This window comes from Perognathus longimembris, chromosome 26, assembly GCF_023159225.1.
Source record: "Perognathus longimembris pacificus isolate PPM17 chromosome 26, ASM2315922v1, whole genome shotgun sequence".
Classification (NCBI taxonomy): Eukaryota; Metazoa; Chordata; class Mammalia; order Rodentia; family Heteromyidae; genus Perognathus; species Perognathus longimembris.
Genome location: NC_063186.1, coordinates 8,950,613 through 8,973,554, shown reverse-complemented (window position 1 = coordinate 8,973,554; position 22,942 = coordinate 8,950,613). Strand labels below are relative to the sequence as shown.

Below are 22,942 nucleotides of genomic sequence, written 5' to 3'. Positions count from 1 at the left end.
GGGCTCAAGTGGTAGAGTGCTAGCCTTGAGCAAAAGAAGCTCAGGGACAGTGCCCAGGCCCTGAGTTCAAGCCCCAGGACTTCCCCCCAACCCCCCAAAAAATATTGTTTGTACTATAGAACAGCAAGGAATTATATGGAGTTCTTACTGAGGGATGCTGGGTAACGTTTCCTCATGGAAGATACAGAGGAGGAGAAAGGGGAGACTCCCTAGTCCCACTGCCACTCATTTTAGTGAACATGACCTTGGAGTCTCAGCTGAGATGGAGCCAGTTAGTCTGTCCGTGTCTCCGTAGACAGGCTCGGGTGGGCATGGGGGCAGCTTTGGGCCTTGGCAACTCAGCCCTGCAGACTGGTGGCTTGCTGTGATCAGATCTGGCTGGGCCCAAGAACAGTACTGTACCCGCAGGCTTCCAGGAGGTGGCGCCAGAGGACTAAACGATTAGCAGTGGGCGGGGCTCAAATGAGCTGGCCCAAGGCCTTGGCTGGGATGGCTGGCAGGAAGCGAGGACACCAGACCTGAGACACTTCTTTCTCTTTCACCGTGTCTTTGGAAAGGAAAGCCAAGCCAGCAGGGAGAGGAAATGCATTATGTGTTTATTGGGGGGAAATAGGGTAAGTTTAGGCTTCTGAAAATGGGGAACCAATAAAGAACTTGTCCTTTTGTACACTCCTTCCTCTTAGCTTTTGCTTGCCAGTAGGCTTTGTGCCCTGTGCCCCAAGCTGAAGATGCCACTATCAGCTTGGGACTTGGGCTTGTTGGATTCTAAGTTAAGCTGTCCTCAGAGCCTTGGGACAGCACGAAACGTCCGTCTATCTGTCCATCCATCCATCCATCCATTTAGTTGGCAAGGGCTTCTAAGCCCAGTGTCATTGTCTTCTGTTTTTAAGGTAGCTCATTCTTAGGCTAAGTGGAGGGCAAAGCCCAGGTTTGGAGCCTGTTGGAATGGTCAAGAGCTCAGGCCATGTCAATCCTCTTTGCTGGGATCTCAGTAGTCCAGGATCCCATCCTACTTTGCTTAGTGTCTCTATTGTAAAATTAAAAATTAAAAAAAAAAATCTTGGGAGATTGGAGGTGGGGAATCTGGTGGAAAGACCTCTAAGAAGTGAAAAATAGTTTATATTTGGGTGTGCCTAGAGGAGGAGATGAACTCACCTTCAGAAGAATGAAGGATTTGTTTGGACTTAGTGGGATATAATCCTCTCTTTGTTTTTTTGTTTTGTTTTTCTGGCCCTAGGCTTGAACTCAGAGCCTGGGCTCTGTCCCTGAGCCTCTCTGTGCTTAAGGCTAGCACTCTACCACTTGAGCCACAGCACCACTTCTGGCTTTTTCTGTGTATGTGGTACTGAGGAATCGAACCCAGGGCTTCATGCATGCTAGGCAAACCCTCTACCACTGAGCCACATTCTCAGCCCTAGTCTTCTGTTTATTTGAGGAGCATCTTAGGGTGTCTGTGTATATTGGGGGGGGGAACCTTTCTGCCTCTGTGTGTGTGTGTGTGTGTGTGTGTGTGTGTGTGTGTGTATGCTTGTCCTGGGGCTTGAACTCAGGGCCTGGGCACTGTCCCTGAGCTCTTCCACTCAAGGCTAGCATTCTACCACTTTGAACCACAGCTCCACTTCTGGTTTTCTGGTGGTTCATTGCACATAGACTCATGATCTTTTTTTCTGCCTGGGCTGGCTTTGAACCACAATTCTCAGCTCTCAGGCTCCTGAGTAGCTAGCATTACAGGTGTGAGCCACTGGAGTCCTGCTCTCTCTGCCTCCTTGTGTCTAGTGTAGTGATTAGAGTGAGAATGAGAGGCTGAAAGGTATCTTGTGCCCTCCCCAACCCCCCCCCCCGGTGACCCACTCAGCAACACAACACCCCTCTAATTTTGCTTTCTTGGGTCCTAGGCAGTACATCAGCTAATTCCTGGAACGTTCGTCTCCTTAGAGAGGCACAGGCAGGTCTAGGAGAGGGATGTACCTACTCAGTGAACCCAAGATCCTTGGAGCAGAATTAAGAAAAAAGGGTCAGCTGGGTGCTAGTAGCTCACGTCTGCCATCCTAGCTACTCAGGAGGCTGAGATCTGAGGATCCAGGTTCGAAGCCAGCCCAGGTAAGAAAGTCTCAACTTATTTCCAACGAACCACCAGAAAACTGGAAGTGGAACTGTGGTTCAGAGTAGTAGAGCACTTAGCCTTGAGGAAAAAAAATTGCTCAGGGACAGCGCCTAGGCCCTGAGTCCAAGCCCCAACCAACCAAAGTAGAAGAGATGAGCCTTGGTTGGAGTTAGCATTAGTAAAGATGGGGTGGGGGATGGGAGGCAGCTCAGCGGAACACTTGGCCTTTGTGCTGTCCTGTAGCAGATGGAATATGTCTTTGCCCAGCCTTACTAGGAATTCTCAGTCTGCACTGTCAGCTCTTTGTCCGAAAGACTGCCTTCCGGGAAAGCTGATGCCCACTCCAGGCCTCCCAGCTGGAGGGGTTATTAATACATAAATAGCAGTGGTAACCTGAATGTTACTGTCCAATGGATACCTGCTCTTACCCAGCTTAGAGCCTTGGGGAGCCAAGGAGGTTTCTCCTCAAACAACTCTGGCAGCTTTCCTAACAGCCTAGCTTGCTGATGTTCTGGCCACACGTCCTCCCAGAGCAGGACAGGGCTCTGGCCCTGAGAAAGAGGAGGAGTAAAGTCCTTTTGGTTCCCAGGGCCTGGTTTGAGCAGCAGTCGGGCCAAGGCTAGACTTGGAGATCACAAACTTCGTAAAGACAGGGCTGGGAAGGTGGCTTAGTGGTAGAGTGCTTGCCTAGCATGCATGAGGCCCTGAGTTCCATTCCTCGGCACCACATCAACAGAAAAAGCCAGAAGTGGTGCTGTGGCTCAAGTGGTAGAGTGCTAGCCTGAGCAAAAAGCTCAGGGACAGTGCCCAGGCCCTGAGTTCAAGTCCCAGGGCAAGCAAAATAAACAAGCTTAGTAAAGACAGAGGAGGTTCCACAAATCATAATTGCTGCTGTGTTTCTAAGATCTGGCACAATACTGGCTTTATCCTAGGACTCAAAAGAATTAGCCAGGCACTGATGGCTCACACCTGTCATCCTAGTTACTCGGGAGGCTGAGATCTGAGGATTGTGGTGCCAAGCCAGCCCAGGTAGGAAAGTCTGTGAGACTCTTGTCTCCAGTTAAATGCAGGCATGTGCGTGTGCATGTGCACATGTGTGTGCATGCGCGTGCACGCACATGCACACACAGAAAATGGAGCTATGGCTCAAGTGGTAGAGTGCTAACTTTGAGCAGAAAAGCTCAGAGACAGTATACAGGCCCCGAATTTAAGCTTCAGTACTGGCACCAGAGAAAGAGATCAGCCAAATTTAATTAGATCTAAACCATCATTTGCCCCAAAGGCCTGGTTGACTTTCCTCCTAGACACAAAGGTTTGTGATCATCAAGGATTCACTCCATCTCCCATTCAGGCTGAAGTTCTTCTGAGCCTCTAGGAGCTGCCTGTGCACTCAAGAAAGAGTGATAGAGCAAACAAACCCTACTATAATCTGCTCTGATCATGAGCTGAGATTCTTGGTGGTAAATGGTGATTCTCAGTACTGTCTTGTTGTTTTGTTTTTTGCCAGTCCTGGGCCTTGGACTCAGGGCCTGAGCACTGTCCCTGGCTTCTTTTTGCTCAAGGCTAGCACTTTACCATTTGAGCCACAGTGCCACTTCTGGCCGTTTTCTATATATGTGGTGCTGAGGAATCGAACCCAGGGCTTCATCTATGTGAGTCAAGCACTCTACCACTAGGCCACATTCTCAGCCCAACAGGTGGCATTTTCTGTAGTCTATTAGTAAGGATTTGCTCTCCTATAACCGTACTCTTCCCTGGACCTAGTATTGAGTAGAAATAAGGTAGCCACTGGCTGAGGGAGAATGAATACATGCACTCATGAAGGAGATAGGCCATGAAGGAGATAGGCAGAGCCAGCTCAGAGGCCCGCCTAGGCAAGTACAGAGGAACAAGGAACTCAGCCTGTTTTGACATGAATGTTTGCAACTTGGAGAAACCATGGCTTCATTATTTTTTTTCCCCTTGTCATAACAAGCCTTCGGAAGTATATAACTCTCTAATAGCAATGGGACTTAATTAGCCTTTTTGACTGCAGTGGGTTAGGCTGGTGGTAAACATTTCTGAACAGTTTTTACTGCCTCTTTTGCACATACTGCAAAAGTAAAAGATTTAAATGCTGCGATGGAGGAAGGAATCAGAAAATTCTATACTTTTGCTAGGTGCTGGTGGTTCATGCCCATCATCCTAGCTACTCAGGAGGCTGAGATCTGAGGATCATGGTTTAAAACCAGCCTGGTCAGGAAAGTTTGTGAGGCTCTTATCTCCAATGAACCACCAGAAAATAGGAAGTGGTGCTGTGGCTCAAAGTGGTAGAGCACTAGCCTTGAGCAAAAGAGCTCAGGGACAGTGCTTAAGCCCTGAGTTCAAGCCCAAAGACTGCCAAAAAAAGAAAATCTTATGTACTTTCCTGCCTGGGCTGGCTTCAAACTGTGATCCTCAGATCTCAGCTTCCTGAATAGCTAGGATGACAGGTGTGAGCCACCAGCACCTAGCTACCGGTCCTGGGGCTTGAACTCAGGGCCTGAGCACTGTCTGGCTTCTTTTTGCTCAAGGCTAGCACTCTGCCAACTTGAGCTACAGCGCCACTTCTGGCCTTTTCTATATATGTGGTGCTGAGGAATCGAACCCAGGGCTTTCTGTATATGAGCCAAGCATTCTTGCCACTAGGCCAAATTCCCAGTCCCTACCGATTCTTATCATCTATTGATGATACTAACAAATGTTCAGCCAGGAGAGGAAAGGCTTCTGCTTCTTTGAGAAGGCTTCCTTTCTTCTTTTTTGGTTTCTCTTGAGCTGCTTTTTACTGGGAAGTAAGACAGGCCTTAGGAGAATGGCAGCAAAAAGAGGAACCCTGAAGGTAGGAGCCAGCGTTTCCATCCTTTCCAAAGCCAAAGGCTTCTTCAGTCATCCTTCCTTACTTTTAATCCACATCTGAGCTGTCTTCTCCCTATGCCCACAAAGTTGGCCTTTCTTCTTTGCCTCCATGGACATATCTTTGGATTCTGAGCCTCCCTCTGGCAGCTGCCATGATGAAATAACATCAGTCCAAGGTGAACTGCATTGTGGGAGAAAGCAAGAAAAACCCAGAGCCTGAGCTCTGTCTCTCCATCCTTTTCTCCAAATAGTACTTTGCTTTTGGCCCAGCTGGCCTTAGAGTATAGTTCCTGGCGTTCAGCCATCTCCTCATTCTCCCAAAATTTGCCTTCTAGTGACTCATCTTTCCAGTAACTAGGCCCTCCCTCCCTCCCTTCCTTCCTTCTTTCCTTCCTTCCTTCCTTCCTTCCTTCCTTCCTTCCTTCCTTCCTTCCTTCCTTCCTCCCTCTCTCCTTCCCTCCCTCCCTCTCTCCTTCCCTCCCTCCCTCCCTCCCTTCCTTCCTTCCTTCCTCTTTCGTTCTTTGCCAGTCCTGGGGCTTGAACTCAGGGCCTGGGTGCTGTCCCTGAGCCTCTTTGTGCTCAAGACTAGCACTCGACCACTTGAGCCACAATGCCATGTCTGGCTTTTTCTGAGTAGTTTATTGGAGATATCCATGGAATTTTCTGTCCAGGCTGACTTCGAACCATGATCCTCAGCTCTCAGTCTCCTGAATAGTTAGGACTGCAGGTGTGAGCCACCTGTGCCCAGCTTATCAGGCCTTTTCTTCTCTGGATGGTCTTTGACTTACCATCCCATCCCTTCCCTTTCTGATAGGATCTCACTCAGTATCCCAGGATGCCCTCAAACTTGCCATCTTCCTGCCTCAGTCTCCCAAATGCTGAAATTATAGGTATATACCACTATGCTGTAATAGATGCCTGTGTTCTCATCTATTATTGTGAGTGGCTACTAGCACAGACTGGAAAAACAAGTAGACACATGTCCATCCATCAATTCCATTTTGATGTATGGATAGATTCTTCTCCCATCCATTCCTTCTTCAAAATGGCTGCCACATGTTTTATCGCCTGTCATGCTAAAGATGGACACCTTCAGAGGGTGAAGTTTAGAGGTCTGGGAAAACTCTTGTAGGGTCTCCAAATCAATTTTGTCCCTGGTGGGAGGGGACAGTAGCTGGACCCAGGAGAAAGAGGCACCAGGCACACCACCTATTTTTTTTTTTATCACAAATTGAGAAATGTGTGTATTTGCTGTCATAAAATACAGTTAATTCTCCTGAGTGACGAGAGCTCAAGTCTTCCAGGAAGAGAAGAGGCAAGCTACCTCAGCAGGCTTCCTGTTTCTTATTAGGTCAACATTCAATGATAATATAGCTAAAGGGCTTTCTGAAGTGCTTTTAAGCCTGGTGATTGGTGGACCGCTTAGGAAGTACAAGTGAAGGAAATGCTCAGAGGTACACAGAGAGTCACACCCATCTCTCAGCTTGCTGAAGGCCAGCCCATGTGGGATTCCTCAATTCTACTGAGGAATCTATTGTCCGTCAAGCGGAAGAAATGAGCCATGGGGCAGAGCATAAAAACGACAGACTGTACGATGCGTGCATGCAATTCCAGCAATCAGGAAGCTTCTGTAGAAGGATCCAGAGTTTGTGGCCAGCTTGTGCTACAAAATGAGATCTTGTCTTAAAAAAGAAAACAGCCAAGGGCTGGGAATGTGGCTTCGTGGTAGAATGCTTGCCTGGCATGCATGAAGCCCTGGGTTCCATTCCTCAGTACCACATATACAGAAAAAGCCAGAAGTGGGGCTGTGGCTCAAGTGGTTGAGTGGTAGCCTTGAGCAAAAGAAGATCAGGGACAGTGCCTAGGCCCTGAGTTCAAGCCCCAGGACTGGCAAAAACAACAACAACCAGTGAACCAGGACTGGAGGCATGGCTCAAGGAGTACAGCACCAGCTGTGAGCAAACAAAAGCTGAGAGCACAAGGCTTTGAGTTCAAGTCCCCTATACCATCACAAAACAACAAGAAAACAAATAGCCAACCACACAAATATGGAAGAATGAATCACAGCCTTGGATAATCAGAGCGGTCACTATCCTGTGGTCAGCAGAAGTCCTTGGGCTGACATGCCCGTGATGGTGGTCCTTAGAGGAAACGGAACTGTGTGAGTCTAAGACAGAACGGGCACCACAACCCTACACTCCCAGGTTCTCCTGGGTCTACTGCACTGTGCCTTTGTCACCAAGGAAACAAAGACTTTAATTACCCCCACAGGAACCACTGGAATGTTGATTTGAATCTGTGAAAAGCCACAACTCCTCTAACTTCTACAAAAGCAGTATGTAAACATCCTGGTGGGGTGCTAGTGGCTCATGCCTGTCATCCCAGCTACTCAGGGGGTTGAGATCTGAGGATTGTGGTTCAAAACCAGCCCAGGTAGAAAAGTCTGTGAGACTCATCTCCCAACGAACTAGGAAAAAACCAGAAGTGGAGGTGTGGCTCATGTAGTAGAATGCTAGCCTTGAGGACAAAGTGGTTCAGGGACAGCACCCAGACCCTGAGTTCAAGCCACACCACCAATCAAAACAAACAAATAAATAAACATCCTTTCTCTTTTCCAAGAAGCCCGGCTCACACTGACATGTGGTTGTGAAGCAAGAACAGCTTGGTTTGGAACACAGTCAAGCTACTGGCCTGTCTATAGTGCTTGTGTATGTTCTTCACCAAGAGGAAAGATAATGGCACAAAGCCTTCAAACCCCAAATACCACTAGAGAGACAAATAATAGTAGAGTTGTTAGGTATGCACTAGGCTTGTGTTTTCCCTATACCTGCTACTCTACCGTTACAATCTCTCTTTCTAAGTGGAGCTGTTAAAATCCTAACTTGGCACACTAGGAAATAGAGGACTTCGTGATGCTAAGGTCTCATTTGGGGAGCGTCAAGGCTGAAATGTGGGCCATCATGGAGCCTAAATGTTCACATATAGTCACCAGACACAAAGCAAAACAAGTATCTTTTAGTACAGAGGAAACATAGCAAGGGTTATCAGAATCTCAGCAGTCCCATGTTAGCATAAAGGGCAGCAGGCATAAGGTGAGGAGAAAACACCAGGAAGTGTGTGTGTGTGTGTGTGTGTGTGTGTGTGTGTGCATTCCCTCACTTCTTATATGCTCCATCTTAGAGTTTATAAAAATACTCAGGGTCTCTCTTCCTTAGATCTAACAGCACTGGTCTGTCCATCAGCCCTCATGGAGAGTTCTAGATCACTCCAGATCAGATTAGAACTGCTAACATCACATGTGATAATTTCCTCATTATAAGGAACTATAAAATGAGTTCATGTTACTTAAGCCTTTCTATACAGCCAGGATCTATAAAGGCATCTATTGTTTGGAAATACACCCTGGATCTTCTAGGAAATATTTCCCTTCAGGAAAGTATTCCTGAAGCGTGTTAAGAAAACCATCAGACAAATGATCCTGAATAGTATAAAACCATTGATCTAGAAATGTGAGAGGTCGACAAATAATTGAGTGAGCTCTTACCTTAGTACAGAGAAAACCTGTAGCCCTTCCTCTAAACCGTCCCCAGACCTCTAGCTCGGGACCTTTACAATCTGACAGGTGCTGGTGGCCCCCGCCTGTCATCCTAGCTACTCAGGAGGCTGAGGTCGAAGAAGCGTGGTTCAAAGCCAGTCCAGACAGGAAAGACCATGAGACTCTTATCTCCAATGAACCACCAGGAAACCAGAAGTGATGGCCGTGGCTCAAAGAGGTAGTTAGAGTGCTAGCCTTGAGCAAAAAGAGCTCAGGCAGGGAGACAGCACCCCAGGCCCTGAGTTCAAACCCCCAAACAGACTTCCCACTCCCACCCCCAAATCAACTCCCCCCCCCCCCGCCAATCTTCAAGGTCACAGGGCCTGCTGGAGTTGAAGCAATCCATGACACAACCCTCCACCATTCCCTATGGGACTTCCTAAGACACCCCCACCCCACCACCCCCAATTCTGTGGCACCTGCAGGGAGTGGGGAATTCCCCTTGGTCCACTACCCAGCATCCTCTCTCTCTCCATCCTATGGCGTTTGTACCTCTGAACCCCCTCATCCATTTGCCCTGCCACCAATTCCCATACGTCCTCTGCGGGCCCCACTTGGGGGGGCCTCCCCCCAACCCCCGGTCTGAGGCCTGTCATCACCACGACGCCTGCTCTCTCAGATGACCGCAACCAGAGTCCTCGCCACCCGGGTCCCGTGGACTTTTTTTTTTTTTTTTTCCTTCAAGTATCCATGCAGCAGCGGACAAGCGTGCTACGCCCCACTAGCGCCGCGTCGACCCCCGCAGGGCGCATGCGCGCGGGCTTTCTCGGCGGCGTGGCTCACGAATGTTCCCCAGGTTGGCGGGGAGCGCGCGCGCGCACGCGCGCCCACGGGCGAGCGTGTGGTGGAGAGCCGAGGGGAGGGGGCCGGAGAGAGGGAGGGAGGCGTGTGCAGGGATGTGACGCGCATGCGCAGCAGCAGCAGCCGGCGGCGCGAGCCCCAGCTTGGGAGATGGCGGCGGCGGCGGCGGCGGCGGCGGCGGCGCCGAGCGTGTGAGCATCACCCCCGGGAGCCGCCGGCCTCCGGGCCACAGGGCGACCTCGGTTCCCGCCCGTCCACCTTGCCACCATGGGCAACGAGGCCAGCCTGGAGGGTGGCGCTGGTGACGGGCCCCTGCCGCCCGGAGGCTCCGGCCTGGGTCCGGGCCCTGGCCCCGGCCCCGGCCCCGGCCCGGGGAAGCCTCCTTCAGCACTGGCCGGCGGCGGACAGCTCCCCGCGGCGGGCGCAGCGCGGGGCCCAGCGGGACCGGCGCCCCCGGGCCCCGGCCCCGGCCCCGGCCCCGGCCCCGGTCCCGGCCCCGGTCCCGGCGCAGGCCCCGGCAGGTAAGCTCCGTGTCTGGATACCCAGGGAGGGGGGTAGGAAGAGCCAGGGAGCTGCCGTCTGAGGGACCGCGCCATCTCACGACGGACGTCGGGGTTCGACGTCTTGGGGGTGCACCCTGCGCTCTGCCAGAGGGGCGTGAGTCAGGTGGTCGTGGGAAAAAGAAGAAAAGAAAACACAAAACAACCCCAACAAACCATCTCCTGGGTGCCAGCCCCTCTGCCCCTTCCACCGTCCACCCCCTCACCCCCACCCCCAAGGCAGGATGGCAAACCCAGAGTCAGTTCAAGGCCCCGTGGAGCGTGACTCCATCACGAACCCCCAAATGCTGCTTCTCCTCCAACCCTGGGGCTCAACCACTCAGGAGGGGCTTATGTAACCTGAGCTTGGTCCCTCCGCACACCGGGGGTGGGGGTGGGGGGCGGTGGGATGGAAAACGTCCTCCCTTGTCTGCCGGTGTCTGCATGTGTCCATTGTGTTGGGCCAAGGAAAGAACACAATGGCTGTCAGGAGAGATGAGTGTCACCGTGAGGAGCCGAGAGACATGTGGACATAGTCGAACCATGGAACTGGGTCTTCCGCGTTCCTCAGGCATTTAGTGGGCTGTTCACCATCTTTGGGGGCAAGGAACCATGGGCCCGCTGGATAGCACAGTAGGCCCAGCAATACTCACAGAGTCATGAGCTATCACCAAGATTTAAGGACTACACATTCAGGGGAAGAAAAAAGAGAAAGAAAGAAGCTCCTGAATTATCTAGCACCAGATAAGGGTCTCATTACCCAGTGATTAAGAACACTACCCCAATCACACCAGCGGAAAAGCTGAAACACATGTAGAATGCTTGAAGCTGACCAAACACTGTGATGTCAGCTTGTTTTAAACATTAGCCAACCGAGATTCTGTAAAAAACAAAACAAAACACAGAAACATAAAATAAAATAAATCAAATGGCAGTGAATGTGGAGAGAGGAATGCCAACATATAAGTCAATAGATGGAAAACTCAGGAAAACTACCAAGAGATGACAAGATAAAATGGAAGGTATTATTTTTACACCATCTAAGCCTGGGGAGTAGCCTGCCCCCAGGGGGTGTGTGCTTCTGGCTCCATCTGAGGAAAAGGCTAATAGTCTCTGTGAGGAAAAAGTATCTGTATCTATGTCTACATCCATCTATCTATCATCTGTCGGTCTGTCTGCTGTCCATCTCTTTTCAGCTGCCTAACTGCGTCTCTCGTATTTATTTCCCCAGAAGTCTTTTTTTCCTCCTCCTCCTCCCTCTTCTTCCTCCTCCTCCTCCTTTTCTTCTTCTTCTTCTTCTTCTTCTTCTTCTTCTTCTTCTTCTTCTTCTTCTTCTTCTTCTTCTTCTTCTTCTTCTTCTTCTTCACCAGTCCTCGGGCTTGAACTCAGGGCCTGGGTACTGTCCCTGAGCACCTTTAAAAAAAAAAATCAAGGCTAGTACTCTGCCACTAGAGCCACAACTCCACTTCCAGTGTGTGTGTGTGTGTGTGTGTGTGTGTGTGTGTGATTAATTGAAGCTAAGAGTCTCATAGGCTTTTTTTTTTTTTGCCAGGGTTGGCTTCGAACTGTGATCCTCAGATCTTAGTGTCCTGCGAAGCTAGGATTATAGGCATACGCCATCAGCACCTGGCAAAAAGTCATTTCTGAGACAACTAACAGTGATGAAGGGCTATTAGCAGCCTGAAACCTGTCGCAAACTCGCTAGCCTGTGAGCATCCCTTTTTAGAGGTAGAGTCTGTCCATTTTATGTCATCTATTAACAGTGATGCAGTTGGATAGTACAGCTCTTAGCATTGCAAACACTGACTATCTTGCTGCGTGCTGAGTTGCTGTTTGGATTTTAGCTTGAAAGAGGCGTACCCAGCCTTAAGTACTCCACCTCCACGGAAAAGCTTCTATAGTCGAATGGAAAAACACCTTGTTATTAGGTGCTCTCTACATGGACAATGAGCCCTTTCTCTTCTGGTTAATCAGACAGGCTGCTCTGCTAGTAGTGTATCAGAGGTTACAGAGCCAACAAGCAGGTAGCATTTTGTAAAGATTTGGACAGCTGAGAAAGATAGGAAGGAGGCTGGTATGTATTGCTCATCTTCCTTTTCAGTGTTTCATTTCTCTTCCATATATGTATCCTACTGCAGGGCAGATCCACGAGCTGCTATGAGTGAGGGGAATCATGGGTTCTTGTTTGATTTAGCAGACACCAAATCTCTTTCCTAGCTATGGGCAAGACGCTGTCAGGCTCAGGAGGTGAGCTGGCTCTTTGTTACCAAAGCTCAGGCCTGGGGACGCTTCAGAGGTGGAATTTACTCTTCCAGCCTATATTTGGCTTATCCTAATACTGTCTGCATGGGCAGACAGCTGCATAGGAAGACAGAAACATGGTCTGTCTCTCCTTCAGCATTGGAATGGCTTCTTCCTCTCACCAGTGCATCTCAGGTACCTGATGCCAAATTTAGCTTGTTCTGTTCTAAGATGCTGCTGAACTGATTGGGCCCATTGATGGAGGGGGGGGGGAACCCTCTGGCATGTGCCTCTGGGCATTCAGCAAAAAGCACTGCACAAAGATTTATTATTATTATTATTACTTGCCAGTCCTGGGGCTTGAACTGAGGGCCTGGGTGCTGCCCCTGAGCCTCTTAGTGCTCAAGGCTAGTGCTCTACCACTTGAGCCACAACACCACTTTTGTTTTTTTCTGAGTAGTTTATTAGAGATAAGAGTCTCCCGGACTTTCCTGCCTAGGCTGGCTTTGAATGCCACCCTCAGATCTCAGCCTCCTGAGTAGCTAGGATGACAGGCATAAACTACTGGTGCCCAGCTAGGGATGTATTTTTTGACAGCAAGATTGTGAATTTTGCTGGGCACTGGGTGGCCCATGCCTATAATGCGACCTACTCAGGAGGCTGAGATCTGAGGATCCAAGTATGAGACCAGCTGGGGACCTCTTATCTCCAATTAACCTGCAAAAAGATGCAACTGGAGGCATAAAAGTGCCAACTATGAGTGGAAAAAGCCAAACAAGAGCCAAGGCCATGAGTTCAAGCCGCAGTACTGGCATAAAAAGCAAAAAAAAAAAGAGATTTTGAATTTTGTAGCACTAAGAAACCTCATAGAGGTGGGTAGAGGGTTAAGAGAAGGGATGATTTTTTTTCTAACCCTAGAAGGAAACAACACTGAGGTTCTGCAGGAACTGAATCATTATTCCTATGGCCCTATTACCTCTTGCCACCCCAAGCTGAATCAATCCTTTCATCCTCATCCTCAGCTGATTTGAGCTCTGTGTGGGGGCAGCTCCAACATTCCTGGCTGGAGATGAGATCCTGACTTGAATCTCATAAGTAGCGGCCTGACACATCTATAAGGTTGTCTCTTAGCCTGTTGGGATAATGGGGAGCTTTGGGCCTCAGAGTCCCTCAAGGAAACACTTCCTGTTTCTCAGCTCTGGGTTGCTACATAGTTATATGGGCTTTACCTTCCACAAGGAGTATCAGATTGGATATACCTGAATTTTGTCTCAGATGTCATTCTCCCAGCTCTGTGCCCTGGTATGGGCTGCATCCTTCAAAAGGAAGGGGCTTTAATTTATCTATTTAGACGTGCCTAATGTACAGTAGCGTACACAAGTTGATGGTATTTTATGTATATACTCACTTATGACATGACACACTACCAGATCAAGATAGACCCTTACCAGTACTGCAGAAAGTACTTTTTTTCTTCTTTCTTCCTTTTTTTCTTTTTTGCCAGTCTTGGGGCTTGAACTCAGGGCCTGAGCACTGTCCCTGGCTTCTTTTTGCTCGAGGCTAGCACTCTGCCAACTTGAGTCACAGCGCCACTTCTGGCCTTTTCAATATATGTAGTGCTGAGGAATCGAACCTAGGGCTTCATGTATACGAGGCAAGCACACTTGCCACTAGGCCATATTCCGAGCCCAGAAAATACTTTTTTCAAAAATTGTTCATTGGCCAGGCCCTAACTAAAAGTGGTAGAGTGTCTAGATGGCAAATGCAAGGCCCTGAGTTCAAATCCTAGTAATGAAAAAAATTGCCCATTAGCTGGGTGTGGTGGCTTACTCCTGTAATTCTACCTGTTGGAAAGGCAAAGATTGGAAGAGTCATAGTTTGAGGCCTCTGCAAAAATTGATGAGACCTCATCTCACCAATGAAGCCAAGTGTGGTGGTATGTGCCTCTGATCCTAAATAGTGAGAGGTATAGGTAGGAGGGCTGTGGTCTGAAGCTGCCCCTAAAGCAAAAAGCGGGGAGTATGGCTGAGTGAGGCACTGAGTTCAAGCCCCAGTTCTGCCCTCCCTCCCCCCATTGCTCAAAACAGCTACCTGGGCCAGAAGCAGATCTGGTTTATACCCGCCCCGTGGGCTGGCAGCATATGTTTTGTCATATGCAAATTAGTATTTACTCAATTACCTAAAATGTGGTTACTAGCTGTCAAGAGCAGCGCTGGGTTTGGCTTCATGGAGGGTGAGCCAGGGTATGCAGTACTGCCTAATCCTTCAGTATTCAGTCTGGTTGGTTAGATAATTCTATCATCTATCTATCTATCTAATTTAATCTATTTCTTGGTCTCCCTGTGCAGCCCAGGCTGGCCTTGAATTAAAAATTCTCACCAGGGTGCTGGTGGATCAAGCCTATAATCCTAGTTACTCAGGAGGCTGAAATCAGAGGATTGCAGTGTAAAGCCAGCCAAGAGAGGAAAGTCCATAAAACTCCTATCTCCAATGAAGCATCAGAAAGCCAAAAGTGGCACTGTAGCTCAAAGTGGTAGAGCACTAGACTTAAGCAAAAGAGCTCAGGGACGGCACCTAGGCCCTGAATTCAAGCCCCACAACAAAACAAACAAAAATTCTCCTGCCTCAGCATCTTAAGTGCTGAGATTATATAGCCCTGCTAGTCAGATACTTCCTGCGTTGCCAAGGTATGGAAGATCCCTAGGAGGGACACTGTGTTATCTCAATGTCTGAGAAATGTCAAATAGACAGTACTTACAGAACCTTAGGCCAATGGGAAGAGTGGAGAGGCATGGCTAGGTTTTAGATGAGGAAGAGACCCAAGGTGATCTGAAAAAATGTTGGAGATGATTATTATTATTATTACTATTTTATTTTATTTATTATTATTATTATTATTATTACTATTATTACTATTACTGGTCCTGGGGCTTGAACTCAGGGCCTGGACACTGTCCTTGAGCTTCTTTTGCTCAAGGCTAGTGCTCTATCACTTGAGCCACAGCTCCATTTCTGGCTTTATTTGTAGTTTAGTGGAGATGAGAGTCCCACGGAATTTCCTGCCCTGGCTGGCTTCCTACCACAATCCTCAGCTCTCAGCTTCCTGAGTAGCTAGAATTACAGATGTGAGCCACTGGTGCCCAGCTATGGTGGGGATTTTGAAAAGTGGAGAGAAAGAAGTTGCATGAGGAATGTATTGGTCTACATTGGGAGGGAATCGAACAGATAAAGAAGAGATCTAGGGCAAAGCCAGGTTAAGTCCCCCCCTCCCTCTTTCTCTTACACACACACATTGCCCCCCCCATCTGTGATCAACTCACTTCTACCCCATATGCTCTAGAGATACCTTGAGCCAAAGGTAGCTGGGCAGAGACAACCTGGTCATTTGCTAGAGGATGGGCAAGGCTTCTCTGAGAACCACACTCAGTGTTCCTTCTCCCAAGGGATTTGTCAGGCCTAATGTCTTTTGGCTAGGATTAGCCAGACTTGTTATATCAGCTAATGGTCTCTAGAAAAATCTGGAATGAATTTGTAGTAGAAGTAAAATGAAAAGAAACCGTTTTCAGCTCTTGTTTGGCCCTAGTAGATTTTCTGGGAGGGCACATCTTGAAGTGTCTACTAAAGTGACCTCATATCTGAATAGTGATGATGTTACAATTTCACACCAAGCTAGGCACTGGTGGCTCATACCCATAATCCTAGCTACTTAGGAGGCTGAGATCTGAGGATTGCAGCTCAAAGCCAGCCAGGGAAAGTTTGTTATCTCTAATTAACCACCAGAAAGTGAAAAGTGGTGCTGTTTCTCAAAGTGGTAGAGCACTAGCCTTGAGCTGAAGAGCCCAGGGACAGCATCCAGGTCCTGAGTTCAAGCCCCACAACTGACTCAGAAAAAAAAAATTTCATTCCAAGAAGGGGGTGGCCAGTTTTGCATTTATTTTCAGAGGAAAAGAAAGGATAGCTTTGATATCACCATTTTTCACATTAGAAGGAGTAGTAAGATGCTGTTGATTAAAAAAAATATTTTTGGTTTCTTTTCTTTCCTTCTTTCCTTCCTTCTTTCAGTTCTGGGGCTTGGACTCAGGGCCTGAACACTGTCCCTGGCTTCTTTTATTCTCAAGCTGGCACTCTACCACTTGAGCCACAGCGCCACCTCTGGCTTTTTCTATATATGTGGTGCTGAGGAATTGAACCCAGGGCTTCATGTATGTCTCAGCCTGACTCAGTTTCTTTACATTGATAAATTACCTCCTATTATTTCTCTGATGATTTACGTATTAGAGAACTGTTCTATGGTTTCCCATATTGTAGACTTTGCTGATTATATCTCTGTAGTGTATCTTTTGTTTGGTTTTCTCTCTCTCTCTCTCTCTCTCTCTCTCTGTGTGTGTGTGTGTGTGTGTGTGTGTGTGTGTGTGTGAGTGTGAGTGTGTTTGAAACAGGGTCTTTCTTACATAGTCCTGGCTGGCCTAAAATTTGCTATGTGGCCCAAGCTGGCCTCAAACTTGAGATCCTCTCCCTCAACCTCATAAATGTCGAGATTATAGGCATACACACTTATGCACAGCTCAGAATTCCGCTTTTTGAGACAGAGTTTACTATAGACCAGGTTGGCAATCAACTTGTCATCCGGTTATGCTTCTATGTCAAGCTAAAATTTACCTCTTTTCTCCTTCTTTCCTTCCTATCTTTCTTTCTTTTTTTTTTTTGTGGTACTGGGATTTGAACTCTGGGGTCTTGTGCTTGCTAGGCAGGTGCTCTACTACTTGATCTACATTCCTATCTCTGTTTTCTTTCAATATTTCTTTTTTTGTTGTTGTTGTTGTTACTTGTGGGATTTGACCTCAGGGCCCAAACTCTGTCCCAGAGCTTTTCCCCTCAAAGCTAACACTCTCCCACTTTGACGCCAGCACAACTTCCAGTTTTTCTGGTGGCTAAATGGACATAAGAGTGTCACAGACTTCCTTGCCGGGGCTGACTTTAAACAGAGGTCCTCAGGTCTCAGCCTCCTGAGTAGCTAGGATTATAGGCGTGAGTCACTGGCACCCTGTTCTTTTTCTCTTTAGTTATTTTTTGAATAAGGTATTACATGTGTATGTAGGGACAGCCTCAAACTGTAGCTGGTATTCCGGGAGTATACCACTATACTTGAAATTCTACCTGTCTAAGAAGAGGTTTGTTGATGGATTCAGAGAAGGAGAGATCAGGAAATCCCTAAAAGGATTTGGACTAATTTAGCTGCCAAAGAACAATGTCGTAGGTCAGTTTTCTGGGTGTTTGTGCTTTTGTTTTTGTGCTGGTACTGAGGTTTGAACTCAGGTCTTCTTTTTCTCGTGTGGCTTTTTCACTCAAGCCTGATGCTGCACCATTTGAGTCATTTCCCCACTTCTGGCCTTTTCTTGTTGGTTAATTAGAGATAAATGTCTGGGGAATTTTTCTGCCTGGGTTGGCTTTGAACCTCAGTCCTCAGATATTAGCCTCCGGAATAGCTAGGATTATAAGGATGAACCAGTGATGCCCAGATTAATATTTTATTTATTTATTATTGTTAATTATTATTATTTGCAGAGCTGAGGATTGAACTCAGGGCCTGACATTTGCCAGGCAAGTGCTCTTCCACTGAGCCAAATCCCAAACCTCCATTATCTTTTAGAGTCTTATTATTACTTTTCCTTACTTTTCTATCACTTGAGCCATACCTCTAGTTCGTGTTCTGTTTTATGAGTCAGGGTCTCACTGTGTAACCCCCAGCTAGCTTAAACCAGTAGTTCTGCAGCTCCAGCCCTCTAAGGGTTAGAATTATAGGGACATGCTACCTCGCCTAGCATACAAGGTTTTTAAAGTAAAAATGTATCTGTGTGTTCAGACAACCTTTTATTGACTCTGTCCCTGGATGGCATGCAAAGAACAAAGGAAAGAATACAAAGTGGGCTTAGTCCTCAGGAGGTTTATGGTCCAGGGGGAGATAAAGAAGAAATTATCCAGATCTCTACTCTCCACCTTCTCTTCCTTCAATTAAAATTTGCTTCTGTCTTATCTTTGTCTCACAGAGGTAAGATAAATGAGAGCATGATTTACAGGGGTTGTATTATTCCATACCCTAAAATAGGAGAACATATATTTGTGTAGCATTTTACAGCTTACCAAACACATTCACAACATTAGCTTATTCTGTTGGGAGCTGCAGAGGCCTAAGATGAGCAATTTAAAGGAACAGCCAGCTAGCAGACTTGAGCAAACTGAAATGCCATACACGGAGCACAGCTGGAGAGCCCTGTCACTACTTTCCTGCCTCCTGCTTCAAGAAGGAAAATGGAGCAAGATCATGGGGGGGGGGGAGGGGTCTGAGGAGGAGAAAAGGATCAGGAAGTAGGACATTTGGATAAAGGATAGTGTAGGATAAGGAATAACAGAAGCATCCTGAATGAGGATTAAAAACAATTTAGGTTTTAATCATGTCCCAAAATGACTACAGTGTTGGATACGTCTTCAGCCATTTTTCGTTTCTTGATTTATTTTGTTTTTGAGGTCTTGGAGATCAAACCCAGGACATTGTTCCTGATAGGTTAATGCTATATTATGGAACCACACATTTCCAGTTACTTTATCTCTAAAATGAGAAATATAGCTAGGTGCTGGTGTCTCATGCCTATAATCCTAGCAACTCGGGAAGCAGAGATATGAGGTTCACAGTTGAAAGCGAGCCCAGGCAGGAAAGTTTGTGAGTCCCTTATCTCCAGTTAACTACCAAAAAGCCAGAAGTAGGGCTGTGGCTGAAGTGGTAGAGCACTCAGACCCTGAGTTCAAGCCCCAGGACCTGCACAGTAAATATGATCTCCAAACTCTCTTCCGCCTTTCGTATCTGATTTCAGTGAGATGAGTAAAAAGGAAGAGTGCTCCTTCCCACTGTTCTTCAGCCCCACTGAGGCTAGAAAGCAAGTTTATAAATCAAAAGTTCAACATCACACACCCTTTAAGGGTGTTAGAAGCAGCTTTAAATGAAGAGGATGCTTTATTGTGCTCCAGAGATTTCTCAGAAGGGACGGCCACAGAGTCAAACTTGGAGCACGGAGAGGAGTTATCTGCATATCTGCATCCTGCCTAAGGGTTGCCTCTGGTAGACCAGGGTTCTTTTCTTCCTTTTTTTTCATCCAGTCCTGGGGCTTGAACTCAGGGCCTAGGCACTGTCCCTGAGCTTCTTTTGCTCAAGGCTAGCGCTCTACCACTTGAGCCACAGCTCTACTTCTGGCTTTTCTGTTTATGCGGTACTGTGGAATCGAACCCAGGACTTCATGCATGCTAGGCAAGCATTCTACCACTAAGCCACATTCCCAGCCCTAGACCAGAGTTCTTTTCTTTTCTTTCTTTCTTTCTTTTCTTTTTCTTTTTTTTTTTTGCCAGTCCTGGGCCTTGGACTCAGGGCCTGAGCACTGTCCCTGTCTTCTTTTTGCTCAAGGCTAGCACTCTGCCACTTGAGCCACAGCGCCACCTCTGGCAGTTTCCTGTATATGTGGTGCTGGGGAATCGAACCCAGGGCTTCATGTATTAGAGGCAAGCACTCTTGCTACTAGGCCATATCCCCAGCCCTAGACCAGAGTTCTTGAAAGAGCCTTTGGTCTGCAGAGCCTGATGCAACCTTCCCATTCTTGAGATGGTTATCCATATCGAATGTTGTTCTAGCTACATCCTGCAGATGTTTTGGCTGCAGCAGTATGCCTTTGACTTCTAGGGGCATTGGAATTGCCTAAAGCTTTGTGATGGAGGGAGGGTAGGGACATGAAAGGGTTAACCTAAAGGAGACCTAGTTCTGTCCCTTCTAGTCAGGAAGCTGGCTGATTCCTTTATTTGTAGAGAAAAGAGACTGGCTGTGCTGCTCTTTGCAGCGTCTTCTGCTCTGAGGGTTCTGTGGGTTCCAGCCAGGTCTCCTCAAATGTCAAGGTGTGTGAGATTGCTTCCTTCCAGAGCATTGTTTGGATTTGGCAGATAATGTGTGTGAAATGCTGTTGTTGTTGATGCCAGTCCTGGGCACTTGAACTTGGGATGCTGTGTCTGAGCTTTTCTGCTCAAAGCTAGTACTCTACCACTTGTGCCTGACCTGATTTTGTCTTCTGGCAACACTGTGTTATTTGCTTATAGATTTTTTTTGCCAGTCTTGGGGCTTGAACTCAGGGCCTGGGCACTGTCCCTGAGCTTCTTTTGCTCAAGGCTAGCACTCTACCACTTGAGCCAAGGCACCACTTCCGCTTTTTTTTTTCTTCTGTTTATGTGGTACTAAGGAATAGAACCCAGGGCTTCAAGCATGCTAGGCAAGCACTCTACCACTAAGCCATATTCTCAGCTCCTGCTCATCAGTTTTAAAGGTGCTTATAATGTTTCTCATGTGCTGGGTCTGAGGGTCCTTGTGCTCTCACTTCCCTAACCCCAGTCTTCTTCTCTACACTTGACATCTCCAATTCCATTGGCTGTGATGGGACTCTGGGACCCCTTCCCACCTCTACTGCCCTGCCCAAGGCTGTCAGTCCCTGAAAGACTCAGAGAATAGGGGCTGGCATTCAGCATGTCCCATGGACTATTGGTGACATGGTCTGTGGGATGAGAGGCCTCAGGAGAACTTCTTCCTAGACCTTTTTGAGAACTCTCTGGTAGCTACGCCCATACTCAGAGAGCCTCATGCTGGGCATCTTGGCATGAAGGGTGAAAATTCCATCCTGGAACTTTCCATTTTGGAATAGCCCAAGCATGAATCTGTGGGGGTTCTGCATGGATTCTTGTCCCATTTTCTCTGGATATACTTGGAGATTCTTTCTAACCTTGTGCGAGTCTTTAGATCTTGATTCTTTCATCAACTGGCGTGGTGGTGGTGAGGCAATTATAACTGAGCCAAGGTACTTGTTTTAGGAAGAATACCATGAGCACTTCTCCCCTTTCTATATCCTTATGAGCCCACTTTTCCAACTCCTAAAAATCTGTCAGTGGCCAGCGTTAGAATCTCAAAGCCAAGGCCTCACTAGCCCTGTGGTGGGTGAGAAGAGGGGAGAGCCAGGATGCATTGGAGAGGCAACTGCCCCTTCCACCCTGGCCAGGGCAGCCCCTGTGCGCTGCAGACAGGCAGGGTCCCTATGTGATCCTGTCCTTTTCACCTTGGTCTTTCTTAAGGGCGCCCTAGCATTTCGATAGATGTCCCCAGAAGCATCAGGTACTGTATGGATGAAAATGTCAAGCACACACAGAAAAAGAATGATAGAGGGTGAATAATTTTAAAATGCAGTGTAACCTATCTATGAAGATAGCATAAGGAATCTCCATAAAAGATGTTAATCAAAGGGTAGTTGAGCTATGTGCCAGTGGCTCATGCCTGTCATGCTAGCTACTCAGGAGGCTGAGATCTGAGGATTGCAATTTGAAACCAGCAGGTAAGTCCATAGGCAGGAAAATCCATGAGATTCTTATCTCCATTTAACCACCAAAAAGCCAGAGAAGTACTGCTGTGGTTCAAGTGGTAGAGTGCTAGCCTTGAGCAAAAAAGTTCAGGGATGGCACCAGGCTCTCAGTTCAAGCTACAGACACACACATACACACACACACACACACAAACGCACACACACCCTTCTGAGCCTTTCTAAGCTTCTGATGTTCAAAGGGAGTGCATAGCTGAGGGGGCTATGAGGAGGATGTGGACTAAGTTTCATAGTTTGTTTTTAGGCTGGTTGTATTTTGGGGGGGGAGCGGGGAGGGAGGTGGTCATGGGGCTTGAACTCAGAGCCTGGGCACTGTTCCTGAACTCTTTGCTCAAGGCTAGTGCTCTATCACTTTGAGCCACAGTACTACTTCCAAATTTCTGGTGGTCCATTGGAGATAAGAGCCTCATGGACTTTCCTGCCCAGGCAGGCTTTGAACTGTGACCCTCAGATTTCAGCCTCCTGAGTAGTTAGAATTACAGGCATGAGCCACCAGTGCCTGGCTGGTTGTATTGATTTTATATAGGGAAGTGCTATCACTGAGCTATACTCCCAGCTCTAGTGTTTTAGAGGCATCCAAATGAAATATCAGGTAGGTATCTAGGTAATCAAGTCTGGGTTAGAAAAATGAAGTAGTACTTTACTTGCAAATGCTTTGCTATGTAGTGCCACCTGGTTTCTGGGAAACAAAAGAGATAAGGAAGAGGAGGAAATTGAGGCAACCCTGGAGTTCTAAAGGAATGAATCAAATACAGTCAATTGAACAAACATTTGTCTTATCAAATGAAATGTTGGAATTGAAAGCACTCAGCATGAGACTTAACATTAAATGACTATTAATTGATGCCAGGTTCCATGAACCAGGGTTGAGGATAGAACAAGATAGATTAGCATCTCTGTGCTCTACCAGGGAGCATGCTTGAATTAAACTTGATTAAGGGTGTGGTTCCTGTTCCCTGGGAGCTCTGCCTCAATGGGGAATACCTACAGGGCTGGAAGGGTCTGTTGTGGTCCAGCTTCTTTATTGCCTTATACAGCTGCTAAAACAGAATTTGAGGCTTGGACTGGAGAGTTGAAAGGCCCACCCATTATACAGGTTCTCAACTAGTCAGGACTAAACCCCAGGCCACTAAAGCCAAGAAACCAGTCCCCACTGTGAAGAGTGAGTCACTTTGATTCTTTGGTCCTCACTCCTGCTCATAAATCTTCATGCAGTCTAGCTAAGGATTTTTTTTTTTCTTTTTTGGCCAGTCCTGGGGCTTGAACTCAGGGCCTGAGCACTATCCCTGAGCTGCTGTTGCTCAAGGCTAGTGCTTTACCACTAGAACCACAG

At 47.5% G+C, this 22,942-nt stretch overlaps 1 protein-coding gene across 1 annotated transcript in view; it reads left to right on the top strand.

Moving 5' to 3' along the window:
• Positions 1-9,480: 9,480 nt before the first annotated feature.
• Positions 9,481-22,942, top strand: part of Bsn (bassoon presynaptic cytomatrix protein) — a 64,601-nt gene continuing 51,139 nt past the window's right edge. The window contains exon 1 of the mRNA XM_048334477.1: positions 9,481-9,895. Coding sequence (XP_048190434.1) covers positions 9,481-9,895 — 415 coding nt within the window. The remainder of the gene's footprint in view (positions 9,896-22,942) is intronic.